The sequence below is a fragment of the Xyrauchen texanus genome, chromosome 35 (assembly GCF_025860055.1).
Source record: "Xyrauchen texanus isolate HMW12.3.18 chromosome 35, RBS_HiC_50CHRs, whole genome shotgun sequence".
Classification (NCBI taxonomy): Eukaryota; Metazoa; Chordata; class Actinopteri; order Cypriniformes; family Catostomidae; genus Xyrauchen; species Xyrauchen texanus.
Genome location: NC_068310.1, coordinates 19,141,218 through 19,154,721, shown reverse-complemented (window position 1 = coordinate 19,154,721; position 13,504 = coordinate 19,141,218). Strand labels below are relative to the sequence as shown.

Here is a 13,504-nt window from a genome sequence, read left to right as displayed (position 1 = left end):
TTTCGAGTCTCCAAACACCACAAAAGTCTCCAAAAACACCAGTAAAAGTCGCTGGATTTGTCGCTTTTGACAAAAAAAAAAAAAAAAAGCCGCCAGGAGGATGATTTGTTTGTGTTATAATCAGTGCTTGAAGTGGGGGGGAAAAGGTGGTGGCACTCTCTTTGCATTGGCAAATCATGACATTTTTACAGTGAAAAACAAAACTTGGAGATATTGCTGTTACAACAATGTATTGTTATTTATTTAGCATAGCGCATCTCACAGCAATACTCAATCGTGTTTTGAATGATTCAGTGTTGTGAACGAATCGGTTGAGTCAAAGATTCAATGACCCATTCACAAACATCTGTCTCATTCTTGATGAATCGGCCGTTTGAACGAATCGTTTGAATGAACGACTCAATGACTCGCTTAATGAAACCGCTTATGCTCATCACCTGCATTTGCGCTCACTATCGACAAACCAATCAAATTTGTTCAAAACCTTTTTTTTTTTCAGTCCAAACACATTTTAATTTTTATTCAGGAGTTATGTATATACAAAACTATAACTTTTTATGACAGTAGTTTAGTGATAAAAAAAATGTGCCCCAACATTTTTTTTTCCATTTTTTTTCTCCCTTCCATCGTAGCCTACTCGCGCCCCCCCGGTTGAGAACCACTGAGTTAAGGCATTGCAGAGAGTACATGGTGACAGACTTTTAATATAGGGGTGAACTCTCCCTTTAGGCATACAAATTTATATTTATTTCATTTATTTTCATATTTCAGAGAATCTGTGTTGTTCACTGGCACAGCATGGATAGAACTCAGATGAGCAACATTTTTCAACTTTGAATAGTTCCATTTCATACAAATTTAACGTAACAACAAAAGAGCAGTTCACTTAGAATAATCCTATAAAATACAATAGACTATGGCAAGCCGAATTAACTTCTAATCATTCACAGGATATCTACAATTAAATTTACACTAGTTAAAATGCAATCCTTGATATCAGTATTTACACTTGCTCTAGTAAAAACGTTAATTCTTGATGTAAAAAATGACATCACTCACAGAAATACACATTCTTGATATCAAAAATATAATTTCAATAAGTAAAAACTAATTCTTTATACCTGTAACTGCATTTTCACTAGTAGAATTTTATAATAATCTGTCATTCACTATTCAAAACACAATTATGGATTTCTAAAATTAATTTCTTATTAGTTGAAATTCTAATTTCACAAATCAGCTATGCACATCTTACTAGTAAAAATGATATATTTTTATATCAATAATTACGTTGTTACATTGCAAGTACATATCACTTCCTGAATTACATCTAGTAAAAAAAATTTACTAGTAAGAAATAATTTTGATATCCGTAATGGAGTTTTGAATAGAAGTGAATGACATAAAATACAAAAATCAACCAGTTAATTAACAAAAATGTACACTTTACATTCCTGATATCAAGAATTAGCATCTTAACTTTTAATTTCATATCCTGCAAGTGATTTCAAGTCAGTTCGTCTTGCGATATTACCACAGATTTTAAGTTACAGATATCAAGAATTACAGTGTTTAGAGAAAATGTAATGTTTGATATCGTCACCTTCCTAAAATAATGTCCTAAGTTATTTTTTGACAAAAATGTTTTTTTTTTTTTTTTGCCTAAATCATCTCATGATGCTGGCCACCTCTGATAAAATTTCTGAAAAACCTGAAAAAATGACGTAGGACATTATTTTAGGAAGGTGACGATATGTAGAATGAGTATTTCTGCAAGTGATGTCATTTTAATAGAAGAATTATTGTTTTTACTAGTGCACAAGTAATTACTGATATCACAAATTAGCATTTCCACAAATTCTAATTACTTTCCTGATATCACGAATTAGCATTTTAACTAGTAAAAATTGTATTGTTGATTTAAACATTTCAAATCTGTGAATGAACAAAACTCAATTTGGCTTGCCATAATAGACAGTATATCTGCATAATATGTAGATGTAGATGTAGATGTGGCAGGGCGGAGGGCGGGGCCGGGTCATGATCATACACACCCAGTCCCTTATCAGGCTAATTAAGCCTCTGAGAGTTATAAAGACGAGAGAGAGATCGTTTACGGACATTAGCCTGATAAGGGACCGAGTGTGTATGATCATGACCTGGCCCCGCCCTCTGCCCTGCCACAGTAGAAAAGTCAAATAATACAATATCACAGTGTATTTCATATTAACATGTATTGCTATTGCAAAATATTGCTTAATTAAAAAAATACTTGGAACAAAAATCAGAAATTAGAGATCAAGATACTGGAATGAAAAGTATTGAAATGAATATGCCTTCAACAATATACAGTTAAAACACATAGTGCATTAAATACAATAAAATACATAACATTTTTGGAAAAAGTCTTAGTGCAGATTTTAGCTATCATTCAGTAACACACTAGTTCCTCATCTGGAAACGTCTACCTCTAAAAAAATGAGAGTGAGTGTTTTGTGTGTGTGTGTGTGTGTGTGTGTGTGTGTGTGTGTGTGTGTGTGTGTGTGTGTGTGTCCTCCTCAGCTTTCAAACAGAACATCAGTGCAGCACAAAATCAGTTCCACACAAGAATCTGCCGTTGTCTTGTAGCAGCAGATCAGGTTGAATACTGGGACAGTGTAGACAGGGGTCAGGGATGATCAGTGCTTTGGTGATCTCGGTATGCGTGTTGGGAACTGAGATCAGCTATCGCTTAGAGAAAATTAGAGAGTCAATAGAGTCCATAAACCGGCTCATTGAAAGTTAACCTTTGGCAGAATCGCTTTATCTGTTACTTCCCACAATGTCTTTTCACAGATTGTGGAGAGGGAGATGATTCTGTAGCAATGAAGTAACACCAAGTAACATTTTACAAACTTTGCAAATCAAGGCTGGTATCCAAGGTATGGATCCTCTGTAAAATGATAAAACATCAGAAGTTATTTCACCCACAGTTCAAACAGGAGTTTATACATTTTTGCATGACTGTAAAAATGAAAAGCAATTGTGAATTTACCCACAGCAGGGTCTCCTCGATAACATCCACTGCTGTCACAAACACCAGGAGGGCCAATTTCTCCTTGTTGCCCCAGACCTCCTGGTATACCAGGAGGTCCTGATTTACCATCTTCTCCTTTGGGGCCTGGTTCCCCTCTTCTGGTTTCACCTGGAGGTCCTGATGAAGTACAAACAAATAGTGCTGCACTTAACAGTTTACTATTAAAATGACTTACATTATTTGGGTTTTTAAATAATGTTTATTTATATTTAAATATTGCATTAAATATTTCATGCATATCTTTATATCTTTTGTAATAAAAGAGTTTGATATTCAATGTGAATATACTGTAACTGTCAGAAATGAAAAGGTTCTTTCCCCAAAAAGAACATCTATTGAAACAAAGGTGACAAAATAGTTTATTCCAAAACAGCTGGATTTCAGACGTTAAAAACCCAAATTTCATTTTTCATTTACACTTTAACATCCACATTTACTTCAACAATGCCTATTCTAAATTCAGGAACTTGACTTGCCCAGTCATGGTGCAGTAAAAAAAATGAACCATAAGATGATGATGCTTTTTCTCTAGTTGATATTTAACTATCAGTAAGGTTAAGATATGGGGAATGTCTGCCAATATGTGTGCCATTTCTGTCTCCCAGTATTAAAACCAGTTTCAGTTCTTGAAGGATGGTGCAGCACCAACTATACCGGACCCCACACAAAACAGACAGCCTGTGATCTGACCCCTTTCTGGATCCACAAGTATATTTCAATACCTGCAAATCCCTTTATTCCTTGTGGTCCCAGCATATTGGCTCCTGGAGACCCCTTTTCACCAGGCATACCGCTGCGTCCTGTAAGTTAACCATAGAATTACACTCAAAGGACAGTACAATGCAGAATTTGAAATTAAAAGTTAATGTGACTATTGTCAACCAGACATATCAGATCTGTCTAGCAAATTGCATCGCAACAGATATGAAAAAAGTTACATCTTACCCTGTTCACCAGGGTATCCAGGTTTCCCAGACTCCCCTCTGCTTCCTTGTCGCCCCTGAGGTCCACGTGGTCCTGGTGTGCCCCTTCCCCCAGGTATACCTGGCTCTCCTGGAGGAGCTACTGGTTCCTGGATGGGCACTGGCTTCCGATTTATCTCATTCAGAAATGTATCCAACTTCAGCACCTCATCTAGAAAACAACATATTATCAGCTATATAGTTACAGTAGAAATGCAGTTACTCAGGCCAAGATTTCAATTAAAGCTGCTATTAAATTACCATACTAAGATTGAATGAAAATGGACATGGAAAGAATAGAATGGGGAGAATATACTACATACTGTGCACAAGCTTTTCACAGGCCTGTGTAACAAGCTGGAAGATTATGGCAAGAGACTGTGGCTCTCCCTAAGAAAAGGAACCATTAAAAATGTAAAATAACATGCTAAAGTTCTCAAATGGCATGCATGTAACTTTCATCTACTAAAAGGCTTTCAAACCAACCTTCTCTCCCCTCTCACCCTTACTTCCTGGAAGCCCCTGCAAAAGGAGTTTTTTTTTTTACATGTATTAAACAATCTAATATGGAACATCTACTAAACATCACAACTAGTGTCTGAAAGTTACCCAATTCATTAAAATACATTTTCAATCTTAGTAAGTAATTACCAGTAGTTTCATTTTTTAGTAATTAAATCAACATCAACTCATATTTTGCATGATAATATATTTAACTAAGCCTAGAATAAAATTAATCAGATGATACAACAAAACAGAAACATTGATACAACAAAATATTCATTAATTTAGAGGATTTTATTTTTCCGTGGCATTTTTGCCCCAAGCTCTCATTAATTTCTGACCCTGATTACCACCTTGTGCTCATATTTACCATCCTGTCTGTCAGTAATAGCACTTTTAGTAAGATTGGGTGGATTGGAGAGCAACATGAGTACAGTTTAAAAAATGTAATTCTGTCATCATTTAGTCAACCTCATGTCATTCCAAACCCATATTACATTCTTCCATGGAACACCCAAGGAGTTATTTATAGTAGAATGTCCAAGCTGCTCTTTTCCATACAATGAAAGTAAATGGTGACCACAGCTGTCAAGCACGATTGTCAAGGCAAGATTTTCAGTTTCTTAAATTTCTTACATTTTGGTCTGTTCCTCACAAAATGTTATTGTATGGCTTCAGAAGACTTGGAATATAGTGTAGAAGTCGTATTGGATTACAAACATTCTGCTTTAGGAGATTGACAGCCCCTGGTCACCATCCACTTTTGTTGTATGGAAGTGAGCAACTCAGACATCATGCTAAAATGTATTATTTGAAGTTCCACAGAAGAAACAAAGTCATACAGGTTTGGAACGGCATGAGGGTGAGTAAATGATGGCATTTAATTTTTGAGTGAACTATCCCTTTAAACAGATGCATGGGGGGGATTTACTCACTGTGGGTCCTAGAGGACCAAGTGGCCCTCGCTCTCCCAATGGTCCTGGATGGCCGGGCATACCCTGAAAACCCTATAAATGGAACACAGAGTAAAAAAAGAATACAACAAAAAAGTATAACAGATATGCCTTTAATACATTTAGGTAAAGCTGTCTTACTCTCGGGCCAGTAATTCCTGGGGGTCCCATGTTACCTTCTACTCCTCTGGTGCCCTGTGAAAGATTTGTGGACAGAAAGATAAATGATAAACTGAACATTTCATTTGGTACAGTACAGCATAAAATATGGGTGGGGAATGTCAAGCCTGGGGGCCGTATAAGGCCTGTGAGACCATTTTACCTGGCCGGCAAGGTCATTTGAGTAATAATTTGAAAAGAAAAAAAATACAATTAAAACAATGATTTAAAACAATTTTAAATGATAACAACGCACAATATTGTATAATAGTTATTAGTGTTTTTTTCTTGGTGCATGAGCAAGTAATGTAATTCGTACGTTAATTTCAACCCACAATCAGAAATTGCAAGCACATGTATGGCCTGTGAATAATTTTTTAAATCCTTGAGTGGCCCTTAATGGGAAAAAGGTTCCCCACCCCTGCTCTTAAGTGATGCCCAGAGCCACACAGAGACTTGCCTTAGGACCAGGAATGCCCTCTTCACCTTTTTGACCAGGAGGCCCTGGTAAACCCTGCAGCCACACAATGAGTGAAGAGTGTAATGCACACAAAATTAGATAGCAGGAAATACTAAATTTTTACATTGTAGCTTGCCCATGCTAAACATGATTCTTGTTTTGTGGATCCTTGTCATGCAGTTGCTAAGGTTTTCTGTGTGAGTGTTGCTGTGTGGTTGCCAAGGTGTTCTGGATGGTTGCTAAAGCACTACTAGGTGGTTGCTAATTCATCATGTCCGTGAAACAAACAATGTGGGACAAGTTACGTGCCAAAGTTTAATATTAAGAGTTAGGAGTTTAGAAAAATGAGCAAAATTAATAGCCTTAGCAAGCACCACTAACTACATATTTGACCAGGTACTGTATAACAGTGGAGCTGGGTAATGATTAAAGACGTAGAAGTTTGACTCTAAAGATTACCTGACTACCAGGCCTTCCAATATCTCCTTTTTCCCCTCTGGCTCCTGGTGGACCCTTTACAGAAACAAAAGAGAGTTTTTATAATCTGTCCCAAATGCATTATTGATTATATTTGTTATACTGTCTCTATAAAAAAAGGTGTTGGCATACCACTTTTCCCATTACTGTTATTCCCCGTGGACCAGCGGATCCAATGGTGCCAAAGCTGCCCTCAGGGCCTGTCTTGCCTGGAGGACCCATCTCACCCTGTATAGGAGGCAGAGAAGAGAGAGGAACACTTTGATGAGATGTATTTGTATATGACAATCAGAATCAGTACTATGAAAAGTGGGGTGGTATGGCTTAGTGGTAAAGATCTAGGTGGTAACTGTGACAGGGTGGATGGCAGGGATGGGTCGTGATTCCACACACCCAGCCCCTAATCAGTCTAATCAAGCCTCAGAGAGGGATAATGGCCGACTGGAGACTGCAGTGGGACAGAGAGAGAGAGAGAGAGAGATTCACGGGCAGCTGTCCGACACCTTTGTGTGTTGTCTTTTTGTTAAGTTCATAATTAAAATAGTTTATATTGTCAAGCCAGTTCTTGCATCCTCCTTTCCATGAATCCCTTTACAGTAACCCAAAGACTGTAGGTTTAAATCACAGAGGCTCCCTCCATAAGTTGCAATGGTGGTGACCAGGGCTGGACTGGTAATCTGGCATACCGGGCATTTTCCTGGTGGGCTGATGCACTTTGGGGCTGATCAGGGGTTGACTGTTCATCGGGAGAACCGAGCGGGCCGTTAGGTCTGCCGCGATAAGCTATAATGAGCCCTCACGTTATGCAGAACAGACCACAAAACGGCGCCGCGATATGCAGGGAAAAACAACGAATCCACCCCCCCCACCACACACACACACACACACACACACACACACACACACACACACACACACACTCTTTTGGGCCAATTGCTATGTAAAATCCCAGTCCAATTTATCTTCCCAGTCCAGGCCTGGTTGTGACTTTTTATAACCACCGGGTAATGAGTTGACCTACCTTTTGCCCCAGCTCTCCTTTTTCTCCCTTTTCCCCACGAAGGCCAGGTTTTCCCTGAAAAAAAGCATTTTGGTCAGTTCATAGCACTGATAATGTCAGCAACATTTGGAAGTGGAATCACATTGATGTATTAACTATGATTTTAAAAGATTCAAATTTTTATGTCAGTTTTAAAATGTAGTATATAAGGGCTGTAGACTTACAGGTGGACCATTATCTCCAGCTGCTCCAGGGATGTTGGTGGTACAGGTGCATGCATATGGAGGTGCTGGACAGCTCTCCTCGTCTCTCTGAGGACAGAGAGTGACACTCTTTATTTACATGTACTACTACTACTATCCTTTTTTGACTATATAAAGTAAGCCACATCCATGTATGGACATGTTGAGATGTCAACTCAGCCTAAGTAATTGTCTACCTCATGTCAGTATAGCACAGGATGGATAGATTGAAATTGATTTACACCTGAATTAATGAGAGGAGTGTGTTTCTCATTTACCTGTGCAGGAACATCACAGCAGGTATCTTCTGAAGCCCAGGTAGTGTTGCACACAATCTCAAACGACTGCAGCTGAAACTTTGGAAAAACACAATATGGCTTTGACAAACTGAACAACTGCATTGTACAGTGCCTCCAAAAGTACAATATTTTGACACTTAAAGGGATAGTTCACCCCAAAATGACAAATATTAAACTCACCCTCATGCTATCACAGATGTGTAGGATTTACTTTCTTCAGCAAAACACAACTGAATATTTGTATAGAAATATTTCAGCTCTGTAGATCATAGTGCCATAATAGTAAAGCTCCAAAATCCACAAAAAGGAGCATAAAAGTAATCAATTTGACTCCAGTGGTTTAATCCATGTGTTCAGACATTATATGATAGTTGTGGGTGAGAAACAGAACAATATTTAAGTCATTGTTTTATCATAAATTCACCTCCCTGCCCACTAGGTTGCGTTTTGCACAAAGAATGTGAATCACCAAAAACAGGAGAAAATGAAAGTGAAGGAAAAAAGGCTTAAATATTGACCCATTACCCACACCTATTATATCACTTCAGAAGATATGGATTTAGAGTCATCTAGAGTACTTTAATGTTGCCCTTACGTGGATTTTGGAGCTTAAATTCACCTAAATTGTATGAACCTACAGAGCTGAGATATTCATCTAAAAATCAATGTTTGTGCTCTACACATGGAAAGTCATACACATCTGGTATGGCATGAGGATGAGTAAATGATGAGAGAATCAGAATGAGCTTTATTGCCAAGTGTGCTCATGTACATAATTTATTTTGGTGAAGGAGAACAACTGCATACAGAACATTACAGTGAGACACAGAATATAAAACAAGGTAAGAGTATAAATATACATAAAGAAAGATAGCACAATCACACTTTGTTTTTAGCAAAGCATTTCACAAAAAAATTTTGTTAGGTTTAGGTTATGGCTAAATATAACTTAATGGACCATGTCCATAATTAGTATGACCTGTGCTTACTTTGCTACAGTAGGGCACCACTGGGTGAACATGAAGGGACTGACATTTATCATACTGTATATAATGTGGAGTGAACAGTTATTGTATGGAAATCAGACTCACAGCTGCAGATCCACTGTGTGGCCCTCTAGTCCTAACTAGCTTGCCCAGCATCTCAAAGCCATCAGTTGGCAAAGTTCCCAAGGGACGTGCAGGTCTCTCACCAACTCGCTGGCAATCTACAGAGAGTGATACGCTCACCTGACTGACAGATAAATGAATCTGCCAAACACATCGGATTCAGAGATTAGAAGAATTAGAGGCACAAAGTTTACTTGTCAAATCTTAAATACAAGACATTATCTTTTCCTGTCACTTAAAGTACTCTCTCCAGCAAACCTTATGAAAGCTGCCGTAGAAGATAGAATGGACTTGTGGCTGGTCAAAGGTCAGCTGCTGTATCTCTCCTCTGTAGTCCAGACTGAAGTACAGCAGCACTTTCTTCTCATCTACAAACAGAACACAGAAAACTACATCTCATGAACGTGACTAGGCAATCATGCACATTAGAGTCAAAGTCAGCAAATGATTCAAACCTCTTGATTTTAACTACAAAAATTAAGTCAAAGCACTATTTTTAGCATCCACCAGAGGCACTCACGGTCCAGCACAAGCCCCATCTTAGGTTGGAAGTCATTGTCTGTGAGCTGCCAGAGGGCGAATGGCTCCCTTGGTGAGTCCTGCAGAAGCCTGAAGACAATGCTGATGGTATGTTCTGGAGAAAACCCAGCTGGGTGGATGAAACTTAACAGAGGGACACATAAACAAGGCTGGGTGTGAGCAGTAATTGAAGGGTGTAAGTGGACTAATATGTGCAAGTGTATGCATGTGTTTGCATTTCTCACCCTGTGCTCTGGGTCAGTTGTACGTCTCTGTAAAGGGTGTAACTGGGCAAGATACTGAAGATGAAAGGCTCGGCTACTACACCCTCAATAGATGAATGAGCTCTCTGAGTTAGACCAAATGCTTCCATCATGTTGAAGCCTAGAGAACACGTGTACATGCGTGCACATTTAGGTTTATATACAGTACGTTTTTCAAGCACTTTTAAAAAAGGCTGTATAAATTAACCTTGGTTGAAGTGGCATAGCCAAAACATTTAGGTGGGTGGGCCACGAGAAATCATGATGTTTGCTGGCGTGTCTTTAGATGGATGAAAATGAAGGAAATGGGTATTGTCCAGTGGCGGACTTTTGAAATGAGGCAGATTACCATCTCAGCAATATAAGTCCAATATAAAGTCAAATTTCAGTTCCAGTTGACATTTAAATAGCTTTAAAGACTCATCAAGTGTATGCATTGCTTCATAATGATTATTTACCAATTGCCTCAAAAACAATACCTACATGAATACAGCAACTGGGGTTAGGCGATGTCCCCTAAATTGGCAGTTGACGATGTTGACAGTAAAACAATCGCGATGGACGATGATATCGGTGGGGCGGGGTTATATAATTTCATATAATTTTAAAAAATTAAATGAAAAATTATAATTTCGTTATTTTACTAACCCAACTAATGACTCGTCGGCGCTTTATCAGTAGGTTGCACGACACGTGAAGCATTTTTTTTTTAGCTTTCACTTAAGAGTTGTGCACTTTATTTTAATATATCTCTTTACACAAATACTATTTTCCACTTAAAAGCTATAATTTCGTTGTTTTACTCACTGATGAGCAAAAGGTCGAGGCAGAAATGACCATGTACCTGCAGGAAATGGCCATTGATGGGGAAGAGGACCGCTGACTTGGTGGAAAACGAACGACAAAAGGTTTCCGTTCATGGCAAGATTAGCACGGAAATATCTGTGCATATGTGCTACCAGTACTCCATCAGAGCGGGTCTTCAGCACAGCGGGTAGTGTAGTTACTCCAATCCGCAGCTTATTAAAACCAGATAAAGTGAATATGTTGGCATTTCTGGCCAGAAACATCAAAATTTAAACATGGTCTATGGTGAAAGTTATTAGACTTCTTTACGCATTTTTCGCCATCCGTTGCGGAGCTATTCGATTTTGTAGTTCATATGACCACTTTACAATATTTCAATAACATAATTTATTTTGTAGCCTGTGCTGAAGTTAATTGTGCTGCTAATTATAAGTGAAATGTTAATGCCGAGTATCGGTCTGAGTGTTGTTCCCGTTTTCTTGTTTTATTTGTTGTTCTTCTATGTTTTAATAAATTTGTGTTATTCATATTCACCTTGTTTCTTTCATTTGATTTGACATTATGGATTTATGGCCGAGGAAATTTTTTTTTTAAACGTATTAACCAGACAAAAGTTATTTGACATTCGCTGGTCTGGGTTTATCTTAAACTGCTGCTTCAGGTGTATACAAGAGCTATGTGACAATGAGCAAGATTTTCTGAGACACTACAACTACTAATAATTAATTAATAAAGGCTATTTTCTTGTAGCCTACAACAAAATATTTTAATCTAAATGTACAGTGACATGTAAAAAAAAAAGACAAGCAGCTAACAATGTCAAGATCAATATTTGTGTAGCCTGCCTGACACGGGTATTTTCACAGACTAACACGTCACGCCTCTGGCATATATTATACAGTATTTAAAATAGCATATATGCATTAGTTATATTCTCAATTTAATTTACAGAGCAATCCCTGCAAAGTTTTTAGGTTAACTACAGAAGAGACTAGGATTAGTGAGTCACACTAGCAAGACTCGCAAAAGGGGGCGTGGCATCACGATGGTGGCTCTACATCGTGATGTTGGTCAGCCATCACGATGGACGATGATCATCGTCCATCGGCACAACCCTAACAGCAACAAGCATATTTCATGAACTGCATATTTCATCTGTTTGCCTATTATTTTTATAGTCATCTTATTTTTGGATCATCAGTCATCTACTTTGTAAACACTGGGTTTGTGATGGAACGGATCTGAAACTTTAAGAGTGAGTGCTCACTAAAAGCATGTCACTCACATACCATTTCAGATTTCAAGTCATTTTAAGGTCCTTTTGATTTGGACATGACCAAAAGTGCTGTTGTCCGTGTCAGTTACAGTAGTTCTTTTATGTGCAAATAAATTCTGCACTTCCATCAGTTTGTCCCATTCATAGCAATCTTCCACTGTGAGGACGAGAGCATGAGAGGTGGGCACAATAGTTTTGATTCATGCCATGCTTTAAGGAGCTCAAATATTGCAGTGAGCTGAAGGGAGGATTGATAGAGGCTGCCTCCCTCTGAAACTTCACCTGCTGGGTGTCACTATTTTACATAGTGTCTTTAGAAATATGACTACTGTACACATTGTTTGAGCTCACATTTCATATATTTCATTTGTTCTATTTATGTACATGTCATTTATTTTTCACCCCCAAATTTTTGAGGCAGTGCCTCCCCTTGCCTACTCTGAGAAATCGCGACTAGGATTGTCACTACGTCTCTGCGATGGTTTACTGTCAATAAAATGACTTTTCTGCATCACCAATCTATTCTGATAAAAGTGCCAGAAAGATGATGCCAACTCATTGAAAGAGTGAAATAGCATAAAGGAATCAATTTCAGAGGAAGAGAAAACGTACAGTATATGGAGCTACCTTCATACATATGTGACCATTTCCCAAGTTGCGGCATAAAAATGTATAGCAATAAATTCAATTATATGATATTTTGAAATAACTTTTTTTTTAAATGGATGGGGTAAATAAAGAGTCTTAGGAGTTTTGAGAAAATATTTTTATCATCCAAATTAATTTTTTTCAGTGTAACATATTTAAGCTGTCACTAGTTGCTTTTCATTCATATGATATTGTGAATATGGGCATAAGACAATAATTGGGTGAGCCTGAATCCCCAATGGTGGGTTTTGGCCCACTCATGCCCACACATGGCTCCACCAATGCTTGGTTGTTTCTATATATTTGCTTTCTACAGTATGTACAGTATATGTGTTATGTAAAAGTTGCACAATTGCCAAGAAAGACTCATTTGTCAGTATGTGACCTTACCTTTAACTATGTGATTTCTGACTGTCATCTCAGGACACACTGAGAAAGATAAAAAGCATGTTATGCTTAAAGAGCTGCAGTTCTATAATAAGTACCACTTGACTTGACGTAGTGTAAAGTAGTGTAAAGGCCTGTAAACACCAAGTGTAACAGTAAAGCAGACTAAATTAATTTGCAGGCAAATGGTCTAGTCAACCAAGAATTAAATATATATTCAGCAGTCTGATTGAAAACCAAGTTCACACAACAGCTTTTGTAGCATCTGTACAAACAAAATTATTTCCAAAGCTGCAGTGGTTACGGAAATGTGACCCAAAGTTTATATCTTATGGGTTGACCAGTTTATATCACTGGGTGTAG

General features: G+C 37.9%; 1 protein-coding gene across 1 annotated transcript in view; it reads right to left on the bottom strand.

The window, feature by feature from the left end:
• Window positions 1–2,088: 2,088 nt before the first annotated feature.
• The window catches only part of LOC127628859 (collagen alpha-1(XX) chain-like), a 33,661-nt gene continuing 22,245 nt past the window's right edge, over window positions 2,089–13,504 (bottom strand). Inside the window, exons 24-42 of the mRNA XM_052105805.1 lie at window positions 13,145–13,183; window positions 10,006–10,144; window positions 9,762–9,904; window positions 9,500–9,609; window positions 9,224–9,382; window positions 8,112–8,189; window positions 7,816–7,902; window positions 7,613–7,666; window positions 6,724–6,819; window positions 6,574–6,627; window positions 6,115–6,168; window positions 5,637–5,690; window positions 5,478–5,549; window positions 4,525–4,560; window positions 4,362–4,428; window positions 4,022–4,210; window positions 3,799–3,876; window positions 3,035–3,193; window positions 2,089–2,932 (exon numbers count right to left, since the gene is read on the bottom strand). Of these exons, the coding sequence (XP_051961765.1) occupies window positions 2,904–2,932; window positions 3,035–3,193; window positions 3,799–3,876; window positions 4,022–4,210; window positions 4,362–4,428; window positions 4,525–4,560; window positions 5,478–5,549; window positions 5,637–5,690; window positions 6,115–6,168; window positions 6,574–6,627; window positions 6,724–6,819; window positions 7,613–7,666; window positions 7,816–7,902; window positions 8,112–8,189; window positions 9,224–9,382; window positions 9,500–9,609; window positions 9,762–9,904; window positions 10,006–10,144; window positions 13,145–13,183 (1,697 nt within the window). The 3' untranslated portion in view covers window positions 2,089–2,903. The remainder of the gene's footprint in view (window positions 2,933–3,034; window positions 3,194–3,798; window positions 3,877–4,021; window positions 4,211–4,361; window positions 4,429–4,524; window positions 4,561–5,477; window positions 5,550–5,636; window positions 5,691–6,114; window positions 6,169–6,573; window positions 6,628–6,723; window positions 6,820–7,612; window positions 7,667–7,815; window positions 7,903–8,111; window positions 8,190–9,223; window positions 9,383–9,499; window positions 9,610–9,761; window positions 9,905–10,005; window positions 10,145–13,144; window positions 13,184–13,504) is intronic.